This window comes from Crocuta crocuta, unplaced genomic scaffold, assembly GCF_008692635.1.
Source record: "Crocuta crocuta isolate KB4526 unplaced genomic scaffold, BGI_CrCroc_1.0 scaffold559, whole genome shotgun sequence".
NCBI lineage: Eukaryota > Metazoa > Chordata > Mammalia > Carnivora > Hyaenidae > Crocuta > Crocuta crocuta.
The window spans coordinates 74,872-97,665 of record NW_027529454.1 but is presented as its reverse complement, the minus strand read 5'-3'; the positions used below and the strand labels follow the sequence as shown (position 1 = coordinate 97,665).

At 39.4% G+C, this 22,794-nt stretch overlaps 1 protein-coding gene across 1 annotated transcript in view; it reads right to left on the bottom strand.

Moving 5' to 3' along the window:
• FYB2 (FYN binding protein 2) overlaps positions 1-22,794 on the bottom strand; it is a 121,070-nt gene that overhangs the window by 38,194 nt on the left and 60,082 nt on the right. The window contains 3 exon segments of the mRNA XM_077760769.1: positions 2,695-2,726; positions 5,427-5,461; positions 16,065-16,165. Of these exon segments, the coding sequence (XP_077616895.1) occupies positions 2,695-2,726; positions 5,427-5,461; positions 16,065-16,165 (168 nt within the window).

Here is a 22,794-nt window from a genome sequence, read left to right as displayed (position 1 = left end):
TAGCAGCAACAGCACAGTCCTGGCACAGAGTGCTACTCAGCTAGTATTCCCTAAGGAAATGAATGACTGCTGTGCACAAGTACACAGACAGCAGGTGCACGGAGGGAGCGTAAGAGAGGATGCATGGACAGCATCATGAAAAACCTAAGGACCAAGGACAGAATGCTGGAGAACGCCAACACAGAAGAGAGCTTCTGTTTCTGGAATAGTGAACTAGATTTATGGCCACATTTATATAGAAGGTGGAAGGAGAGGAGCCCTCAAAAATCAGAAAATCAGAAGGGGGGCATTAAGGGAGGAAAAGCACCAGAGAGAGCACTGTTCTGAATGACAATGGAAAGAGTTGTAAGGGGTTTCATTCATTCATCTAATAACTAAGCACTCATGCCCACCATTAAGGCCATATGCTAGTTCTGGGCTTGCCGGGAGCTGTGAATGAGGGTTGGGTGCTAATCCCCACTTATACTAAAAGTCTAAGATTAACCTCTGTAAAAAATCAAATTGTATCATTTATAAATGAAAGGTCACAATGCCAATCTCCATGGTTACCATGAGAATGAAATGTGATAAAAATGTTGAAAGCCTGGCACTCTTCAGAGTACATAATGGACCCTCAATAATTGTTGGTGTACTTTTCTTCATAGAAGTATTTGCTATGTTAGAAGTACCCGATTCTCATCTTCTTATTGCATACTGCTGATATTTCTCCTACAGCATTGCCTGCCTTGTTGATATTTATGTCCTTTGTAATCTATCTTCCTGTCCCTCAGGTTCTTTTCTGGTACCTTCTACACAATTGGCTCTCCACTCATGATTATTGAATTAAATTCAATATTGTCACTTCTAGGAATACTATGAGGGAATAGGGTACATTATCCCTGCCTTGAAACTGTTATAATTCCCCCTCATCTATATACAGCATAAAGTCCGAATCTGTGCCATACAACAGTGACCACTGTCCATGTGTGGCTCTTGGGCATTTGAAATGTATCTGGTCCAAAATAAACTATAAGTATAAAATATACCTTGGCATGAATAAAAGACTATAAAATACTTCAGCAAGAGTTATTACATTGATTACACGTTGAAATGATATTATAGTATACTGGGATAAATGAAATATATTCATTTCACCTGTTTCTTTTTACTTTTTAACATATGGCTTCTAGAAAATTCTTAAATGACATCTGTGGTTTGCCTTATAGTTCTATTGCATGGGGCTGGTCTAAATGGTAAAATAGGAAGGGCAGGCCCTCTTGAATCCTACTCTGTACACTCCCCGGGCTTTGCCTCTTCTGTGCTCATGCTGCACCTTACGCTCGGGCATGATCCTTGTTTGTGGATTCCTGGACCGGCCTCACTGTTGAGCACTGTCTTTGCTCATACTTTTCCTTCTGACTGGAACATACTTTCTGACATTTTCACCCGGCCAGCTCCTACAGGTCTTCCAAGAATAAACCGAGCTGTCGACTCTTCAAGAAAGCACACCCAGAGCCTCATTTCTGTGCTTCTACAACCTCTTAGCAGTGATTATATTATATCGTAAAGTCCTACTTATGTGGTCATCTGCCTCCAAATAGCCCCTGCCCACTAACCATTCTGGCCTCCACTCTCATCTTGAGCCAAAGGCAGAGAATATATTCTATTCATTTTTGTACCTCAGAATCTAACGGCATCTGACCAGAGGAAAAGCTCAATAAACATTGAACGAATCATTTGACATGTGCTTACCAAGTGCCCAGCACCAAGCTAGACGCTAGAGGGGAATTACGGGGGGTAAGAACTGAGGCAGGTAGGCCAGAACTCAAGGAGGAAGATGAAACAGACTTCCCCTATGATCCACTGCTTGTGTTTTTAGCCTCAGCCAGAAAATTTTGATACTTCTCCAGAGCTCACTGACCATGTTTCCTCTAATATATTAAAAATAACTCCAGGGGAAGAGTGATAGACATAGACTCTGAAGAGATGGGTAAGAGGTGGGTAATGCCCTTGCCAAGACTGTGCTCTGAACCTATAGGTAAAAGAGGTTTTAGGAATACCAAGAACAAGGAAATATGGGCCCTCCTCACAAGGAGCTCATAGGCAAGGAGGATGTAGGGAGCAGAGGGTGTGGATGAACTGGCATGTCAGCAAACAAACGACACACAGTGATGTCACTGAAAACTTGTGTACGTTCCAGGGAAGGGACTGGCTACTTCTCTCTGAAGGAGGAGAATAAGGAAGACCTCTTATAGGAGGGGATGTTTGATGGTCAGTCGATACTTGCCAGATCATTAAGTTGGGGACCAAAGGCATAGAGACTTGAACAGCACACTGTATTTTGGAAACCAAGGTCTTTGAGAGTCACATGACCATTTTGTGCCTTTTTGGTGACTCCCACAATCCAGGAGCCCCTCAGGGTAGTGGTCACTGTCCCACCACTGCTACAGTCCCAGCAGTTAGCAAGTGGCTGGCACACGTTGGGGTCTCAGTAAATGTCTGGTGATGAGTTTGGTGTGGGCTAGACCAAGGCAGGAGGGAAAGGCTGGGCAGGAGCCCTGAGCACCTTCTTTGCACCAGGCACCTTGTGGGGCCCTAGGGAGGCTCATCTGGTCCAGTCTCTGGAAGCACAGCTGGCCCATCAAGGAAAACTAGTTCAGTCATCAAAGGGTCAGTGGTTGCATTAATGCTGTTACATTTGAAGATAAAACTCACCTAGATTCTTGATGGACACCACTCTTCCAAGGCTGAAAGTGAAAAGGAAAATGGTCATTTTCCTCAATCAATCCAAACCATGCCTTTGTTGTCTGGTTACAGACCATTAGACACTTGACCAAAAGATGAGGTGAGGTCTGAGGACAGAGCAAAGGTGGACACAGACAACAGTAACTTCCAGAAACTATGAGAGGAAGACACAACAGTCCCAAAGTTATGGCAGAAGAAATGGGTAACTGGACTTAGAAGAACTAATTGTCCTCTGCATGCTTTTCTAGGAAGCCATCTGTAGAAGAAAGACTTTTGAGGAAAGCCATTTGAGGAAATATGCACTTAATGATACTGGAGTAGTGTTTCTGTGGGCAAAAGTGGTAACCTGAGTGTAAAAGCCATGCTGGGAACTCTCTCTTGCTGGTCATGCACCCCTTGATCCAATGTCAGCTCTCATATGATCTAGACTCGGCTCTGTTAAAATTATGTCCCAGTGACCACAACATAGCTCATTTATTCAGCTGCCACCAGGTCTGATTCATTCATTATTTTGAATCTACACAAGAATACTGACGAAAACAGAAGATATCTAAGGCTTAAAAATGCTGCCCCTAAGACCAGCCTCATAGCTCATTTACCCTCCTTGGAGGTGAGCCCCACAGCCTTCATTCAGGAACTGCTAGTTTTTATTTTCCATAGAATTCTAACAAACTGGATGGCAGCACAGGTAAAATGACAAGTCAGATGGACCTCTGCTACATTACTCACAGGTTGTTTAATCTCTCTGAGCCCAAGGTTCTCACCTGTGAAATGGAAGCAGAGATACCAGCTGGGCGGGGAACACTGAGGATTAAGTGCTCCCATATTTGCACAAGTGCCTGACACCCAGCAAGGACGTGGCACATGCTTTTCCACACACAAGACTCCCTTCTAGACACAAAGGTATTGACAAAGGAATCCTCACTGTCCAAAAGGAGAAAACAGTTACAGCAAACACCCTTGCGGTGGCTGGGCGTGAAGGGATCTAGCTCTGAACTCCTCACAAGGGCCCAAGAGCGTTTCATCAAAAAGAGTGTGAACTGTGTCCACTCAGTTCCATTATGTTCCGGAGGATTCCACGTTATCAAGAAAAGGTGAAATCAGATTTCACATACCCAGTTAAGAATACTGAGATGAACGCAGTGGGGTGGTACAGTTGGTTAAGCACCAACTCTTGATCTCAGCTCACATCATGATCTCATGGTTCGTGAGTTTGAGCCCCGTATCGGGCTCTGCAGTGATGGTGTGGAGCCTGCTTGGGATTCTGTCGCTCATTCTCTCTTGACCTTCCCTGCTTGTGCTTGCTCTTTCGCTCTCTCAAAATAAATAAATTTAAAAAAAAATACTGAGTGAACACAATCCATGCCTGCAGGTTAAGATTGAAAACTTAAAAATACTTTGAAGCTTTCTAAAATTTGACTGGGATAAACCCTAGTTCTTTACAGAGTTTACCTGTGCAAAAAAGTTTATCACTGGGAGATGCCGCCAGATCACTGAAGCTCATTTTTGTTTTGTTTTTGGGCGCTTTTAAAAAGTTAGGATGTTTCTACCCTTATGAATAAGAAAAACAATCATTTATAGTTTTCTAACTGTAAAATGTAGCCACCAATGAACAGTCCTTTCCAGTTAAGTGTAAGAACACAAGCAGAAAGATATAAGATTCGACTAAATGAAACCAGTGAGAAGAGAGTCAACTTTAATTGACCCCCTTACAACATGAGGGTAGCACCTACCGTGTGCCAGGCACTTACCTACTCTGAGTTCTGCCAGTGATGACGAATCCCCTTATTTACTGAGCATCTACTACAGAAGAGATGGTAACCACAAGGCATATACTTCCTGCTCTCACAGACAGTACACATTTTACAGCAGACAAAACCCGGGCTCATAACTCCAACAGATGTAGGCACTGACTATTAAACCGTTCACCTGAATTTACCTTACTCTCAGTCCTACAATGACCCCAAATACGAGCACTTTTTAAAAAATTTTTTAAATGATTATTTATCTTTGAGAGAGACAGAGAGCGAGTTGGGGAGGGGCAGAGACAAAAGGAGACAGAGAATCTGAAGCAGGCTCCAAGCTCTGAGCTGCCAGCACAGAGCCCCACGTGGGGCTTGAACTCATGAACCGTGAGATCATGACCCGAGTCGAAGTTGAATGCTTAACCAACTGAGCCACCCAGGTGCCCCTGGGTACTTCTATTATCTCTGTTTTCCAGGTGAAGAAATGGAGGTTCAAGATCACATGGTCAGGAGCTGGGATTGAGGCCAGCAGTGACTCTGCCCGAACCCGAATCAAGCTGTTCCAAAGTGGCACCTAGCACTGTGTCCACCAGGAGCCAGGAAATGTGCCTTCAAAGTGTTTCTCATGAAAACACAGATATGCAAATCTGGCTTGTGCCACAGCACTCCTCTCTCTGAAGGGACAGTTATTAAAGGCCAGTTGGTGCTGGCCGCCACAGATAAGGGGCCGGGAATGGATTGGGACCAGCTTCTCTCCTCCTTCCACATTTTCTGTCTTTGTTATTACAGACCTTAGGCTACAGAATCTCAACAGCTGGAGTCTTGGAAAACTCTCAGGAATCGGGGGGGAAAAACTCAAAGCAAAGGCTTTTCTCCTTGTTCGTAAAACAGACCAATTTACAATCAATTCTGTATACCTGCTGTCATTATAAAGTTCATAAAAAGAGCAAACGATACCTTTCGGAGTTCTTCAATTTCGACTTCATAAGTTGCTAAAATAAATATGAGAAAAATTGTATCAAAGGCAGGTTATTCACCCATTCCGTACAGCACCCAGGATTCAAGCAATTATGCAAGGCTGCAAGTTCAGTTTTCTCAGCCTTCAGAACAGGATCTGTGTGAGGCTTTGTCTACATGGTTTGGGAAACTCTCGGGTCACTGACCAGGGCTTTAATCTCTGTGGGGATTTCCAGGATGGAATCCATGGTCAGTGAAAACATTTGAAGCAATTTCCAGTTTCCTGTTTTGGTAAACAGATGTACACCCCAAGCTTAAGCAGATAGCACTGAAATTTAGTGGCAGCAATCAGAAGGGGAACTTGGAAGGGAAAAGAAAGGAAAAAAGCCCACTGTCTCCCCCCCACCCCCCGCCCAAAAAATAAGGCCTAAATCCAACTTCAACAAAATGAACTCCAAAGCACACTTAGAAGTGTTTTACTCTAGGACTATTTTGTTTCCTTAATACCTCTTTTTAGTTTTTAAAAAATGTTTATTATTTACTTTTGAGAGAATGAGATAGAGTGTACTAGCAGGGGAGGGGCAGAGAGAGAGGGAGACACAGAATCTGAAACAGGCTCCAGGCTCTGAGCTGTCATGTGGGGCTTGATCTCACAAACTGTGAGATCAGGACCTGAGCTGAAGTTGGACACCTGACAGACTAAGTACCACCCAGGTGCCTCTTCTTAGTACCTGTTGAAAAGAGACCAGCCACCAACTAAGGTTTGAATTCCTTTTGACTGTTTGAGAAACCTGTGGAATGTATTGAGTGACGGGATGCCAACCTTAATGATTAGCAAACGCAAGTAGTGGCAAGAATGTGGCTTCAGAGTCTAGTCCTGCCACTCCCCCCGTGGGAGTGCAGACAAATTCCTTCATTTCCTTGTGTCTCAGGGTGCTCATCTGAGAAAGGCAGTCAATTGGGACCCACCTTACACGGTTAATGGGGAGGTTCAAGGAGATGATGTAAGAAATGGAGCACCTAGCAGAGCACCAGACATTGTATAGAAAGTGATGGGGTTTTTGACAAAATTGCTTATTTGAGTTTTCTTTCTTGAGATGTCATCTATAAAAGTTTTCCCCCTATTGCTAATGAATACATGGGCATAATAAGTAGGACTCTCCCTGTTTCTCTCTTCTTTCTTGCTGCTAGGCTCCTGAAGCTTTAGTTTAAAAAACTGACCAAACAATATGTTGCATTACTAAGCCATTATTATTTTACATGGGCAGTCCACCGGTAAAAGAAATGAAATCCTAGGCTTTCTTTTGGGACTGCCTGCAAGTGACTATTGACACGAAGATGTAAGATTCTCAATGCATGATTAATACTGTGCACTTTAACACGAGTAACTGTACACTTTTATTTTTTACTGATTTTTGAATCAAAATGTGTTACACCTTGCTATTGCTTGCTTTAAAACTTAGTTTAGCTATTAATACATTGTAATCATATTTGCTTACAATGCAATTTACTCCATACCCATTCCAAGTATGGATTTCTTTTCCAATTTTAAAAATGTTAAGTTCCCGCCCCTGATTTATTTACCAGTTTTTGTTTTTCAAAGAATTCATAACTCCTGATCTTTTTGCTTCTCATTGCCACCGTGGAGAGGAGAGATATTACTAGTCTGTCTTCAAAATGGGGAAACCAAGGCTCAGAGGAATTTCACTTGCCTAGGCTAGGACACAAAAATACACACGGAGTAAATAATGGATTCATAATCTGATGGTGCTTTTTAAGAAAGTGGAGGTCTTCCAATGGCAAGTTTTGCCATCACAACTTGCTCCCAAGGTAGAAATATAAAGGACAAAGGACTGAACCCCACAGGGCTAGGGAGGGACAAGGACATAATAGGAAGATGTAGCCCACGGCACTGGAGCCCTCTCTCTCTCCACTGAAGAGCTTTATCCCAGCTGGGGAAAAAGGACACCTATCAGAAGATGGTCCTTGTCACTCTCCAACTGCTAGTACCATAATATGACCACAGCCTTTGGCTGTTTCTCCACGTACTAATAACTCTCTGTGTGACCTATGGAAAACTAGGAGGTGAGAGCACTATTACTAATAATATAGATGTAAGAAACAGCAGCAGCTCATATTTTTTACACTTACAGATAGCAGGCAGTATGCTAAGTGTGTGAATGCATGATTTTATTTCATACAATGATCACTAGTGATACTCCCATTTCACTGATGAGGAAGCAGATGCCCAAGAGTGAAACAACTTGCCCAATGTCACTCAGTTAGCAAATGGCTTTCAAACAAACTTCCTTCCAGCCATGAATCATTCATTTACTGTATTTTTTAAAATATAATTTATTGTCAAATTGGTTTCCATATGTCACCCAGTGTTCATCCCAACAAGGGGCCTCCTCAATGCCCATCAGTGGGGGATGGACATGAATCATTCATTTAAATGGAATATTGTGCACAAGGATGGGTAGAACTCTGATTAATGTTATCGTCAAGGGTTTCTAGTACCCTTCAGGAAGCACAGTCCAAATGGCTGGTTTAAATGACCTCTGAGGACAATTCTGCAGAGCTACTAGAACAGCTTAAATCTTGCTTACCCAAGTCCTATATCAAAAGGCAGAGCTTCAGAAAAGGCATCTGTGCTGAGCTATGAACCCCTGAGGGGACGGTCTTTGTCTTCCTGGCATTGTGCAAGGGACAAAGTCATACAGGGGTGACAGTGAAGGCTAATCACCTCATCCTTTCTCTTCTTCTCCTCCCTCCCTCTCCCCCTCTCCTTCAGAAAGGTATCATTGAGATTCCTCATCCTTCATGGGCAGGGAATGAAAGAAAGAGCCAGTGTGAGTACATCTTCGTAGAAGATAAGGGACCACTCCTGAGGGGATTTTTTTTTTACCTATGGATATCTAATTGCTCCAACACCCTTTCCTCCATTAAATTCCCTTTTGCAATTTTCAATTTTTTTTTCAAAGAAAGAAAGAAGGAAAAGAAAGAAAGGAGAGAATGTAAAACAAAAGAAAAGAAAGAAAAAGATCAGTTCCTTTGCTGTTCTATATACATTATAGAATAACCTTGTCAATTTATACAAAAGATACTGCTTGGAGTCTTACAGGAATTACATTAAACCTGTCTATGAATCTGGGGAGAATGTTTTTTCTATATGGAGTTTTCCAATCCATAAACATGGTATATCTCTCCCATTGATGTAGGTTCTCTTTGAATTATTTCATCAACAATTTCTAGTTTTCAAAATTTAAGTCTTGTAACATCTTGTTAAATTCAAGTCTAAGTATTTCTCTTTCTTGAGCAATCGTGTTATGTTATTTTCCAATTTTATTGTGTCCATTGCTACTATATAGAAATAGGATTTTTTTAGTGTCCATTTTGTATCCCGTAACCTTGTTGAACTCATTTACCAGTTCTAAGAATTTTTTTTTCTTTGGTAAATTCCCTGGGATTTTCTACCTAGACAATCCTGCCATCAAATAAGGACAGTGTAACTCTTTGATTTATGTACTTTTTATTTCCTTTTCTTGACTTATTGCATTGGCTACATCTAGCACAATGTTGAATAGGTGTGGTTAAGAGTAGACATCCTTGCCTTGTTGCCAATCTTAGGGAGAAGGTATTCAGCATTTCTCCATTAAGTATCATGTTAGCTGTAGGCTTTTTTGCAAATGTTCTTTTTTTTCCAAGTTGAGTAAGTCCATCTCTATTCCTATTTTTCTGAGGGAAAAATTATAATGAGTGTTGAATCTGTCAAATGCTTTTTATGCATAGATTGAGATAATTGGGATTTTTCTTCTTTAGCCTGTCAATAAGGATTTAATTATTGATTTTTGAATATTGAACTAGATTTGCATCCCTGGAGTAAAGAGTCTGTCAATAAGGATTTAATTATTGATTTTTTAAATATTGAACTAGATCTGCATCCCTGGAGTAAACAGCATTTGGTCATGGTATGATTCTATTTCATATCTTGCTTAATTCTCTTTTCTAGTATTTTGCTAAGGATTTTTATGACTACACTCATAAATGATGTAATCCGCAGTATTCTTCTTGTGCACAGTCTCTGCCTAGGTTTGGTATCAGGATAACACCAGCTTCTTAAACTGAATCAGCAAGTGTTTCCTCCTCTTCCATTCCTTCCTCTTCTTGGAAACACTGTGTAGAATTTGTGTTAATTTTAAACATTTGGTAGAATTCACCAGTGAAAACTCCCTAGACTTTGAGCTTAATTTTGTATTTGTTAATTTATTAAACATTTTTAATTCCAGTATTATTAACAGTGTTATAGCTTTTGGGGAAGTTTTAAAATTATGAATTCAATGTCTTTAGCAGTCACAGGGTTATTCAAATGATATACTGAGTGCCTTGAGGTAATTTGAGCTTTTTATAGAATTGTTCCTTCTTCATGTTGTCAAATTTAGATGTGTAGAACTGTTCACAATATCCTCTTATTGTCCCTTTGATATCTGCAGGGTTTGTAATGATATCTCTGTTTCATTCTTGATATTGTTCGTTTGTGTCTTCTTTCTCTGTTTCTTTGTTACTCTTGCTAGACGTCTGTCAATTTTATTGATCTTTTCAAAGAACAAGCTTTTGCTTTCATTGATTTTCTCTATTGCTTTTCTGTTTTCAATTTCATTTATTTCTGTTCTTAATCTTTCATTCATTCCCCTTGCTTTAGATTTATTTTTCTCTTTTTCTGTGTTTTTGAGGTAAGATCTTACATTTAAGGATTTTTCTATTTATTTTTAGTGTTAACATTTAGTGCTATTAATTTCTCCTCTGCATTCCTTAAGCTGTGTCCCACAGATTTTTATATATTTTCATTTTCATTCAGTTCAATATATATTTCGATTTTCCCTTGAGTCTTTCTGACCCATGGATTACTTAGAAATGTGTGATTTTGTTTCTAAGTGCTTAGAGAGTTTTCTGTTATCTTTTGGTTATTGATTTCTAGTTTGATTAAATTGTGGTTGGAAAATACACTGATTTCAAGTTTTCAAAATGTTTTTAGGTCTTATGGCCTAGAATATGGTCTATCTTTGTGTGTGTGTGTGTGTATACATACATATGTATACGGGTGCTTGTAAAGTATATGTATTCTGCTCTTGCTGTATATTCTATAGCAATCAATTAGATCTTGTTGCCTGGTAGTGTGGGTGAATTCTTCTGTATCCTTAATGATTTTCTGAGTAGAAATTCTGTAAATGTGGAGAGAGAGGTACTAAAGTCTCAAACCATAAGTCTGTTTGTCTATTTCTTCTTTCAGTTTCTGCTTCATATGTATTACAGCTCTGGAGCTTGGTGAACACACATTGAGGATTGTTATGTCTCCTTGATGGATTTGACCCTTCTCTTATTACATAATGTCTCTGTATCTCTCATAATTTTCTTTGCTCTTAAGTTTACTTTATTGGTTATTAATATAGCCACACCTACATTCTTTAGATTAAATTTACATCTGCCAATCCCTCTCTTTTCATTGGCATATTTAGGCAGTTTACATTTAATTAATGCAATTATTGATATGTTAGGGCTTAAGTCAGCCTTTTATTTTTTTATTTTCTATTTTCTGTTTATTCTGTTTTTTGCTCTTCTGATATTTCCTGTTTTCTTATGGGTTATTTGAACATCTTGAGAATTATTTTTTATTTACCTGTAGTGTTTTTTAAATTATATCTCACCATGTACCTATTTTAGTGGTTGCTCTACGCATTGCACTATATGTACACATAACTTATCACAATCACTGGTTTGGACATTTTATCAGTTCATGTAAAGTATAGGAAACTTATTTCCTTTCATATCCCTTAACCCTTTCCTTATAATGGTCTTACATATTTCTTTTATATACATTATAGAACTACATCAGATAATGTTAAGAGTTTTTGCTTCAACCAGCAAAAATAATTTAGAAAATTCAAAAGAAGAAAAGTGTCACACTTACTCACATATGTATTCTTTTCCCTTATTCTTTCTCCTGAACTGATGGTCCAAGGTTCTTCCTTTTATCATTTCTTTTCTGTTGAGAAAGCTTCCTTTAGTGATTCTTTCAGGATAGGTCTATTGCAGCAAATTTTCTTGGTTTTCCTTCATTTGAGAATGTCTTGATTTCCCCTTCAGTCTTGAAGGATATTTTCACTGGTAATAGGATTCTAAATTGATCGTTCTTTTCTTCTTGTATTTGAAAACTGTTGTGCCACTTCCTTCTGGCTTTCATGGTTTCTGATGAGAAATTCAGTCATTCAAATTGTTTTTCACCTATAGGTAATGTATCATTTCTTTTCTGCTTTCAAAAGATTTACTTTTTAGTTTTAGAAATTAGATTATGTTTTTGTGTGAACTAGGTTTATCCTGTTTGGGGTTTTCTTGGCTTCTTCAATCTTTTGTGTCTTTCACCAAATTTGGGAAGTTTAAGAGTACCATTTCTTCAAGTACTTTTTCAGTACCACCCTTTCCCCATTCTCTCCAGTACTACAATTTAAGTAGCAGTCCACACAGGACCTTGAATCTCTGTTCATACCCCCAACCCCCACCATCTCTTTTCTCCATGTTGTTTAGATTGAGTGATTTCTACCATTTCTTTCAAGTTCATGAATTTGACTCCTGAGCCCATCCGGTGAGCTTTTTGTTTATATTTTATTGTATTCTTCACTTCCAAAGCTTCTTTTTTCTTTATATCTTCAGTTCTTTGCAGAGACATTCTATTTCTTCCAAAAATAGAGTAAAACTCTATTTTTTTGTTTCAATCATGTTCATAATTACTGAAATATTTTATAAATACTTTTATTTATAAATGTTTGTTTATTTATCTTGAGGAGGAAAGGGGGGGGAGAGGCAGAGAAAGAGGGAGAGAGAGAGAATCCCAAGAAGGCTCCACGCTGTCAGCACAGAGCCTGCAGTGGGACTTGATGCCATGAACCATGAGATCATGATTTGAGCCCAAATCAAGACTTGGTCACTGACCACACTGAGCCACACAGGTGCCCCGACACTGAAGTATTTTTATAACAGTTGCATTAAAGTCTCCATCAAAACATTCTACTACTTCATTTGTCTCAATGTTGGCATCTACTGATCATCTCTCCTCATTCAAGTTAAGACTTTCCTGGCTCTTGGTACGATGACTAATTTTCTATCGAAACCTAGACATTGTAAGTATTATGTTATGAGACTCTGGATATGATTTAAAGCTTCTGTTTTAGTTGTTTTCTTGCTTCTGTTTTAGTTGGTTTTTCCTGGTGGCAGAAATCGGGGTGACCTTTTTCTGTCAGGTGAGGGTATACATCTAGGCTCCCCAGTTCTTGGCCTCCTGGTAATGCAGGCATAGGAAAGGCTCTCCACTACTGCTGGGTAGGACTGGGAACTCCAGTTCTGCACTCGGCTTCTGATGATAATGCTGGAAATTGTAGGAGTGCTTGCTATTGCTCCCCATTTGCCCCTTACTGCTGGGTGATGGTGAAAGATCTGACTCTCCTCTAGGTCTTCTGCGACACCATCCCAGCAGGGAAAAGAAAGGGCACTTTGTTACTGCTTGCTGGGTGGGAGACTGGAATACAAGCCTCCCACGTGGTCCTCACAGACCTCCACTGTAGGTGAAGCTTTTTTTTTTTTAAACTCCTGGCAGGGTTAGAAGTCCCAGCTTCTGACCTGATTTACTCTGACACCACCTCAGCAGAACTGTTGGGGTGTGTAATTACAGCCTCATGAGGGTGGGTGTCTAGGCTCCCCATTCAGCATTGGCTGGTGGGACAGAGCCACAGTGTTTTCTGTGATGTTTGGCTGGAGAGGACTGTTATTGTGCAGAGGCATTCTGTTTTTTTCTAGGCTTTCCCTTTTCTGGTCCTTGGCTAAACTGAATAGGCTTTTCCTGGAGATCTTTCTGTTGTGCCCATTGGCGTTTCTGGATTGCCAGCTTCTTCACCTGCAAGTCTGGGATATATAAGACCAAAAGAAAACCCAAGGAACTCACCACCTATTCTTCCTTGGGTCTTTAGGTTTCTAGCTGGTCTACTTTCTTATTTCTACCTTTTCAGTCTTCCGGTTTTCTTATGTTTGTTTTTACATATAATATCTGACAGTTTTAGTTGTACTTAGCAGGAGAAAGAGGGAAAAGTATCTATGTCCATCTTTTCAGAAACAAAATTCCACTTGACTTTAAATGTATTGTTTTACCAAACTCTCAGAACAACTCAACACAGGAGATAATTATGCCCATTTTACAGATGAAGGCACTAAGGCTCAAACAGTAAGTGGTATAAAGATAATAGAAAATAAATGGGGAAAGANGGTGACTTCATCTTGGCTCTTTAAAGAGGAACAGGGAAAAGGGTGGGGGCATGTGACAAGATGCTTTTGATCCCAGGCCATAGTTCCTCAGCTTCTCAGCCCTGGCAGGTTTATTCCTACCTCCCAGCAGGATGTTCTCTCTGGCAAGGGACACCCTCACCACCCTCACCTGTCTCCCGCCTTTCTCCCCTTCTGCTATCCTGGGCTCTGTTACTCTCAACTGCATCAGTGACTTATTTTCTGAGCCCTTTCTCTTTCAGTAACAAACACCTGCTTTGTGAAGTACACAAAGAGAGTCTCGAGTTACTGGTTCCTTCTTTAGGTACCTCAGTTGATGTCCCCTGGCAGGCCCACCTTGAACACGTGTGGCCTGGGGAGAACAAAGGCAGGCCACTGGTCCAGCTTCCCATTTTCAATTTTCAGCTTCACTCTTCCTGACAAGGGGCCTTGCACAGGTCCAAAGCACACCCACACCACCCCGCATGAACTGCTGTCTCTGCAGCCCAGTCTGTCCCGGAACTTAGAGAAGAGGCCCAAGCAGGGCCTCAGACAGCCACTTGGGAGGGGGGCATTCTGAAAGTCTTATATATCCAGAGACAGAATGTATAGGCTCTGACTGGAGCATCTAAACGGCCCTGTGAGCCCTTGCAGAAAGGCATGCAGTTGGGATTTAGTCCAAATGGAGCCCATAGCCTTTCTATTCAAAGCCTGGTTTATAGACCAGCAGCATCAGCACCACCATGGAACTTGCTAAAAATGAAGACTCTCGGGGCGCCTGGGTGGCTTCGTCGGTTAAGTGTCCGACTTTCGCTTAGGTCATGATCTCGCGGTTCGTGGGTTCGAGCCCCGCGTCGGGCTCTTTGCTGACAGCCAGCTCAGAGCCTGGAGCCTATTTCAGAGTCTGTGTCTCCCTCTCTCTCTGACCCTCCCTGCTCACGCTCTCTCTCTTCTAGAAATAAATAAAAATATTAAAAAAAAAAAATGAAGACTCTCAGGTCCAACCCCAGAGCTTCCAAAACAGGATATGTTAAATAAGATCCTCAGGTGATGCATATTTTAAATGTTATAATTCGAGAAGCCATAGGCTGATGCAGGTGCCCAGATACCGCAAGAATGGAAAAGGAGTTGCTTTTTTTATGGCTAGTATTTTACAAGCTTATGGGAGAATCTCAACTTTGCCCAGTCTAAAAGTAAAAGAGAGTGAGCTTTTCCAACAGTTCTTCAACGCTTTGTTTCCTGGGGAGGGGAGGGAAATTTCAATGGATCCTAACTCCTACCCCACAAACCTCCTCTGTATGTACCCTCAGGCAAATGATTTCTCCCAGACCCTTGGGTTTTTTCTCCATACAGTAAAAAGGCTGAATCAGATAATCTCTCTTTAACCCTCCCTCCAGGGAAGGAAAACATTCTTGAATGAGAAGCAGCATAACACTGAAAAAAGCATGCATCTTACAGGCAGTCTGAGCCTCTTTCACATTATAGCTCTACCATATATTTCTTGTGTGACCCTATACAACTCAACGTCTCTAGTCCTCAGTCTGCTGTCTCAAAAAGTGGGCTAATAAAACTGCTCTCTTGGCAGGGATGTACACAGAGAGCCCAGAGAACACAGAAAACTACAGAACTGTGGCCCACAGTATAGGTTCGGTAATAGTAGTGTTTATTCCAACACAAATATTTATGTCTTTTATAGGGAATTGGCTGATCCTATAGGCAGAACAGACACAGAAGCTTGTGGAAGTGTTCTGAGTTCCTGCTTGTTCATTTTCTTACCTGACAGGGTCTCTTTGTTCCTAGAAAGGTCTGAGCTTTGTCGGCAATACCAGAGGCTGGAAGACTTAGCTCTGAACCAGTGGTCAGATCCAGTAAATGAATTCTCTGCTCCTATTCAGACTAAACGCAGGAACCTAATTCTCATAGTCTGTTATCTCCCTCTCCACACACGGAGTTACCAGGGGGGGTTCAAGAAAGACACCACAAGAAGAGAGATGAAGTTTCTATAGGAGGAGAAGGAAGAAAAATGAATTGCCATATCTTGATTTTCCCTCCCACATATCTACAGAAGGCAAGGCATCTAAGTAGATTGGAGAAGGAGAGAATAGAAGGGGTAGAGAGAAGGCAGCACTAGGAGTTGTGAGATAGTATTGATGCCCAACTGATTTATTTATAGTTTTGAGACACCAGACAAGGGGGCGGGGGAAGAAATGAGATGGTAGAGCAGCATGGCTGTGAATTTTTAAACTTAGAGTTAGCTAGAGGGAAAATACCATTTTTGCCACATTTTCATTCCACACAGGGTTACAATATTAATTGGCTTAGGAGACTTACAATCAGCAATTTCTTTTGTGGTGCACAGGTTAATGGAGTTGCCAGAGTGTTTCAGATATGAAATTGTTGCCTCATAATTATGTGGTTCTTCAAATTCAGCACTAAGAAGCATGGGGAAAAAAGGTTACTTAAAATAAAACATTGCTTTAAACATTTGAAAACTTTTTCTATTTTTTTCTTCATTAGAGAAGTAATACGTCCGACAAATATGATGATTTAAACATATGTAGAAGGCATACCATCCCTACTCTAAACATATGGGAATTCTGAAAAAATGTAACAATGCAAAGAATTATATGAAGAACACATAACTCATCTAGAAATCAATAAAGTCTCCAGGTGCCACATATAGAGAAGAAAGTCACAACTAAAGATGTAAGTGAGAATTCATGCAAAGGGAAACTGAAACAGATAAGGAAAGATCTTAAATGACTGGGTGGCTGAGGATTTACTTTCTGAGTCAGAAGTGAAGTCCGAGACACAGGCTTCATCTGAATGGGAGGCTAGATCCAAGCTATCAGCATTAAGTTCAGAGTCACAAAATACCATTTCATCTGTAAAATAAATTGTAAAAAATATGTATGCCCTTTCCCACGGAATAGCAGGGAAGCTTGGTATCTGGCTATGATGGCAGGAGCTAAGAGAGTCACTCATGAGAAACTGGAAACCTGAAAACCTAGCACCAAGTACAGGTGGGGTTCTAAATGCATAGTGTGTATTTCAGAGAGACCTAGAGACTAAAGAGTGCATGAAACCCAACCTTCTCTTGTAAGGCAAATCTGAAATCGTTTCGTAAAGATGTCTACACAACCCAAGGCACCTATGATCTCCAAAGGAAATAATTCCCATGTAAAACATGCTTATAGAAAATAAAATAAATAAAATAAAAATGGATACCACACAAAGAAATGAGCTACCACAGATAGTCAGAAGATATAACAGAATGACAGAAATAACCGGATGACATGTAAGTGGTTTTAAACTAAGTATGTTTTAAATGTTCAAAGAAATAAAGGAATAAAAGCCATTAGGTTAAAACAAACAAACAAACAAACAAAAAAAACCAGATAAAAACAAAACAGAAGAGTGTGAAAAAAAACATATAGATTTAGGGACAGGAGAAAGGAGTTCTATAAATCATAAACACAGGTCTTGAAATAAATGATGTAGATGTTGAAAAGTAGACCAGACACAGCCTAAGAAAGAACTGGGGAATTGGATCTAGAGAAGTCACTCAGAATATAGCACTGAGACATGAAATGAAAAAATATTAAGAGAAGTTAGCAGTGGGGAAGATAGAATGAGAAGTTTCAAAATATAAAGACTAGGGATTCTAAAAGGGAAAGAGAAAAAGGATGAAGAAAAGGAGTCAGTATTCACACGATAATAGCTAAGACTTCTAAAATTAAAACAGACACAAATTCTGCTATTGAAGCAGCTTCAATGGTAACAAATAATGATAAATCCACACTTACACAGTTTGTAGTAAGTTAGCATAAGTCAAAGGAAAAAAGAAAAATGTAAAAGCTGTGTGAGAGAAAATATAGATTACCAAGGAGCAGCAACAGACTTCTTTCTAGCAGCAGTAAGTGGTGGAGATTGTGGATTATGTCTTAAGTACGCAGAGGAAAAATATGAGTATCAAATTATCTTCTGGCTAAATTGTCATTAAAAGTGAGAGAGAAACAAAAATCTTTTCAGAATACCAGTACACACATTTAGTGCTCATAGATCCTTGCTAAAACACATCAAAACATTCAAAGAAATTGAAGTAGTAATGAAGTAGATATAGCAAACAGTGGTGGGGGAGTAGCTAGAAAAGATGGCAGAGCAGGAGAACCCTTAGCGCACTTCGTCCCACAGACATAGTGAGATAACAACTACATCTATGGAACTAACTGAAAATGACCTCAAGACTGGCAGAACACACCTTCCATGGTGAATTGTACAGAAGACAAATGGAAAAGGGTAAGGGGGTAGAGGTATAGTTGAGAAGCAAATTCCAAGCAAAATTAACCAAACATGAGAGGGACACCACAAGCATGAACAAACAGGGTCAGACCTGACCCCCAGCACCCCAGGCACTACGGGTCTGCACTGGGAAGATAAGTCTCCACAACATCTGGTTTTGAACACCAATGGGGCTTAACCCCAGGAGCTTTTAAAACCAGGAGGCTTAACTGCGGGAGAATTAGATGGTGAAAGGAAACTGAGTCTTCTCAATTAAAGAGCCAGCATAATAAATAACTTGGCTGAGACACAGCACAAAAGCAGCTGTATGAAAGGGGCCTGGGGTGCACATCAAGTTTTATTTACTGATCTCAGAACATGTGCTGGCAGGGCAGGAATCTTCAGGAGATTTCTCAAGGAATGAAAGCAGCGGTGGGTGCCATTTCTCTTCCGCTCCCACACTAGATGGCCAGATACTTGTAGGAGCCAGCTCTAAAACTCTCCAACTTGCTAGCAACACATGCCCCACCCAAACCACCCACCTCAGCAGGTTCCCTTCAAAGCAGCTCCTGCCTGGCCATACCCTGCATGTAGCCTCAGCAGAACTCAGTTATCACTCCAAAGTGACTCCTGCCCTAGGGAGAAGGGGAGATAGCCTTAAACACTAGCACACCCATAGTTCAAGTACTGGCTGTTCAGGAAGTGGGTCCTGCTGTTGGGTGAGCCTACAACTGTGGCAGAGAGGCTAACTACAGACATCCAGTCTGAATGCTGATCTTACCCACTTAGGAGTCCCCCATAGCCCCAGAAAGACCTCTCAACAACTCAGGACCAAACACTGCCCAATGTGCTCACAGTAGGGAAAACAGGTTATTGCAGCCAGCTGGTCTGAAGGCAATCACAGCTCAGACACAGCAGTAAGGCACACACAGCCCACACAGGAGACATGCCTGGAGTGCCTGGTTCCAGTAACTAGGAAGAATTGTGCTACAGGACACAACATGATCTCTCTAAACAAGGACACTACTTTAAAGACCAGGAAATGTAGCTGACCTCCATAATACACAGAAATAAACACAGAGAGTTAGACAAAATGAAGAGACAGAGGGCTATGTCCCAAATAAAAGACTAAGACAAAATTATAGCAAAAGAGCTAAATGAAACTGAAATAAACAATATGTCTGAAAAAGAATTCAAAGTAATGGTCATATAGACACTCACTAGACTTCAGGAAAGAGGATAATCTCAGTGAAAACTTCAACAAAGAAAGAAAAACTATAAAAAAGGAACCAGTCAGAGATGAAGCATTCAATAACTAAAAAATACAAATTCACAAGAGGGAATCAACAACAGATTAGAGGATGCTGAAGAACAGATCAGCTATCTAGAAGGCAGGGTGATAGAAAGTACTCAAGCTGAACAGCAAAAGTAAACAAACAAGTAGACAGATAAATAAAGGTTAAGGAAACTCAGGGATATAATGTAACACAATAACATTCACATTATAGGGGTCCTAGGAGAAGAGAGAGAAAAGGAGGCAGACAATTTATTTGAAGAAATTATAGCTGAAAACTTCCTGAATCTGAGGAAGGAGACAGAAATCCAGATCAGGAAGGCAAAGAGAGCCGCTGGCAAAATTAACCTAAGGAGGTCCATTACAAGATACATAATTAAAGTGGCAAAACATAATGATAAAAAGAGAGAATTTTAAAGGCAGGAAGAGAAAAGAGTTACATACAAGAGAAACTCCATAAGGCTATCTGTTGATTCTCTAGCAGAAGTTTTGCAGGTCAAAGGGAATGGCATGATGTATCAAAGTACTGAGAAAAAAGAAAAAAACAACTTGCAACCAAGAATAATCTACTTAGCAAGATTATTATTCAGAATAGGAGAGATAAAATATTTCTCAAACAAAAGTTAAAGGGGTTCATCACCACTAAACCAGATTTATATGAAGTGTTAAAGGGAATGTTGTGAGTGGAAAGAAAGGCCATAACTAGCAGAAAATCATTAAAGCAAAAAATTTCAGAAGTAAAAGTCAACAGTACAATCACTTATATTTACAAATATCAGTTGAGAAATACACAAAGTAAAAAGATGTAAAATAATATATCAAAAAATGTGTAGTGGGAAGTAAAAAATTTAGTGCCTTTAGAATGTGTTCAAACTTAAGTGACCATTAACTTTATAAAGACTGCTATACACGTAAGATGCTACATGAGAACCTAAAGAGAAGCACAAATAAAGAACCTGTAATAGAGACAAAAAAATAAAAATAAAAAGAAAGGAAGACAAGTATAATACTAAAGAAAGACATGATGCCACAAGAGAAAACAGCAAGAGAAAAGAATAAAGAATTACAAAAATGTACAAAAAATAATTAACAAAATGACAGTAAGTAAATACCTATCAATACTTACTTTAAATGTAAATGGACGAAATTTTCCAATCAAAAGACAAGGTTGACTGAATGGATATAGAAACAAATCTATATATATGCTGCCTATAAGACACTCACTTCAGACCTAAAGACACATAAAGAATGAAAGTGAAAGTTCAGAAAAACCATACTATTGAAATGAAAGTAAAAAAAAAAAAAACTAAGGGCAGCAATACTTTTATTAGACAAAATAGACTTTAAAACAAAGACTATAGCAAAAGACAAAGAAGGGCACCACATAACGATAAAGGGATCAACCCAACAAGAAGATAAAACAACCGTAAATATCTATGCACGCAACATACAAATAAAGCAAATAATAAGGGACTTGAAGGTGGAATTGACAGTAATACAGTAATAGTAGGGGGATTTTATCACCCACTTGCCTCAATGGTTAGATCATCTAGACAGAAAATCAACAAGGAAACAGTAGGTTTGAAGCACACATTAGACCAGATGGACCTAAAAGCTATACACGGACCATTCCATCTGAAACAGCAGAATACACATTTTTTTTAAGTGCACATGTAAAATTCTCCAGAATAGATCACATTAGGCTACAAAACAAGCCTCAGTAAATTTAAGAAAGTTAAAATCATACCAAGGATCTTTTCCAACCACAACAATACGGAACTAGAAATTGATTACAAGAAAAACATGGAAGGAACACAACTACATGGAGGCTACACAACATGCTACTAAACAATGAATAAGTCAAACAAGACATCAAGGACAACATAAATACATGGAGACAAATAAAAATGAGGCATAATAGTACAAAATCTTTGGGATGTAGCAGTATGGGCCAGCCTCAAGAAATAAGAAAAATTTCAAAGAAACAACCTAACCTTATACCTAAAAGAGTGAGGAAAACAACCAACAAAGCATAAAGCTAGTCGAAGGAAGGAAATAATAAAGATGAGAGCAGAAATCAACAAAACTGGAACCAAAACAATTAGAAAAGATCAATGTAACCAGGAGTCAGTTCTTTAAAATGATAAACAAAATTAATAAGCCTTTAGCCAAATTCATCAAGAAAACAAGAGAGAGGACTTAAATAAATGTAATCATAAGTGGGGGAGAAAGAACTGATAGTACAGAAATACAAAGGATTATAAAGAATGTATATGAACATGCCAAAAAATTGGACAATCTAGAAGAAATGGACAAATTCCTAGAGACAGATCATCTTCCAAAACTAAATCAGGGAGAAACACAAAATTTGAATATTAGTAATCTAAATTGAATCAGTAGTTTAAAAAACTCCCAACAAACAAAAGTCCAAGATGAGATAGTTTCAGGGTGAATTCTACCAAACACTTAGAATTAATATCTATTCTTCTCAAACTATTCCAAAAATAGAAGAGGAAGTGAAACTTTCAAGATATTTCTATGACGTCAGCATGACCCTGATACCAAAACAAAACAAAGACACTACAAAAAAAGGAAACTATAGGCCAATATTCTTGATTAACATAGATGCCAAAATCTCCAACAAAAGTCAAGATCAAGAGTGTCTGACTTTGGCTCAGATCATGATTTCATAGTCTGTGAGTTCGAGCTCTGCTTTGAGCTCTGTGCTGAGAGCTCAGAGCCTGGAGTCTGCTTCGGATTCTGTGATTCCCTTTCTCTCTGCCCCTCCCCCACTTGTGCTCTGTCTCCCTCTCTCTCAAAAAATAAACATTAAAAAAATTAAAAAGTCAAGATCATATAGGATTTGTTCCAGGGAAGAAACTAAAGCATACAAACTCACTCTCTCTCTTATTTACCTGCACACTCAATCCACTCCTCTCTTCTTCCTCCACCAAATAGTTTTATGGACAAGTTTGAATAGTTTCAGAGAACAGAAAAAGAGAAAAGTTACCCTCCTCATTTTAAGAGGGTATTAGGATTTTGATATAAAAAACACAATATGATCAAAAAAACAAATACAGCCCCCATCTCACTTAAAAGATTTTAGCCTAAACTCATTAAATAAAATGCCAAGAAAAATGAATTAATCCATATCAAAATTAACTCCAGAACAAATAAAATTTATTCCAGTATGTCAATGATGGCTCAACATCAGAAAATCTACCACTGCAATTAATCACCCTGAAGGAATAAGAGAAAACCAGATTATTTTAACAGGTGCAAAAACACACGCATACAAAACTCTCTTAACTAGATTAACCTCCAACAAATATACCTACTAGTGAGGTGTAACAGTTAATATCTCAACTCTATTGGAAACTCCTACAATAGGAAAAAAAAGAGAAACTCATAGAAAATTGGACCAAAGGATATTATAGGTATCACAGAAGAGAAATACTCAATAGCTTATAACAATAAATTCACAAC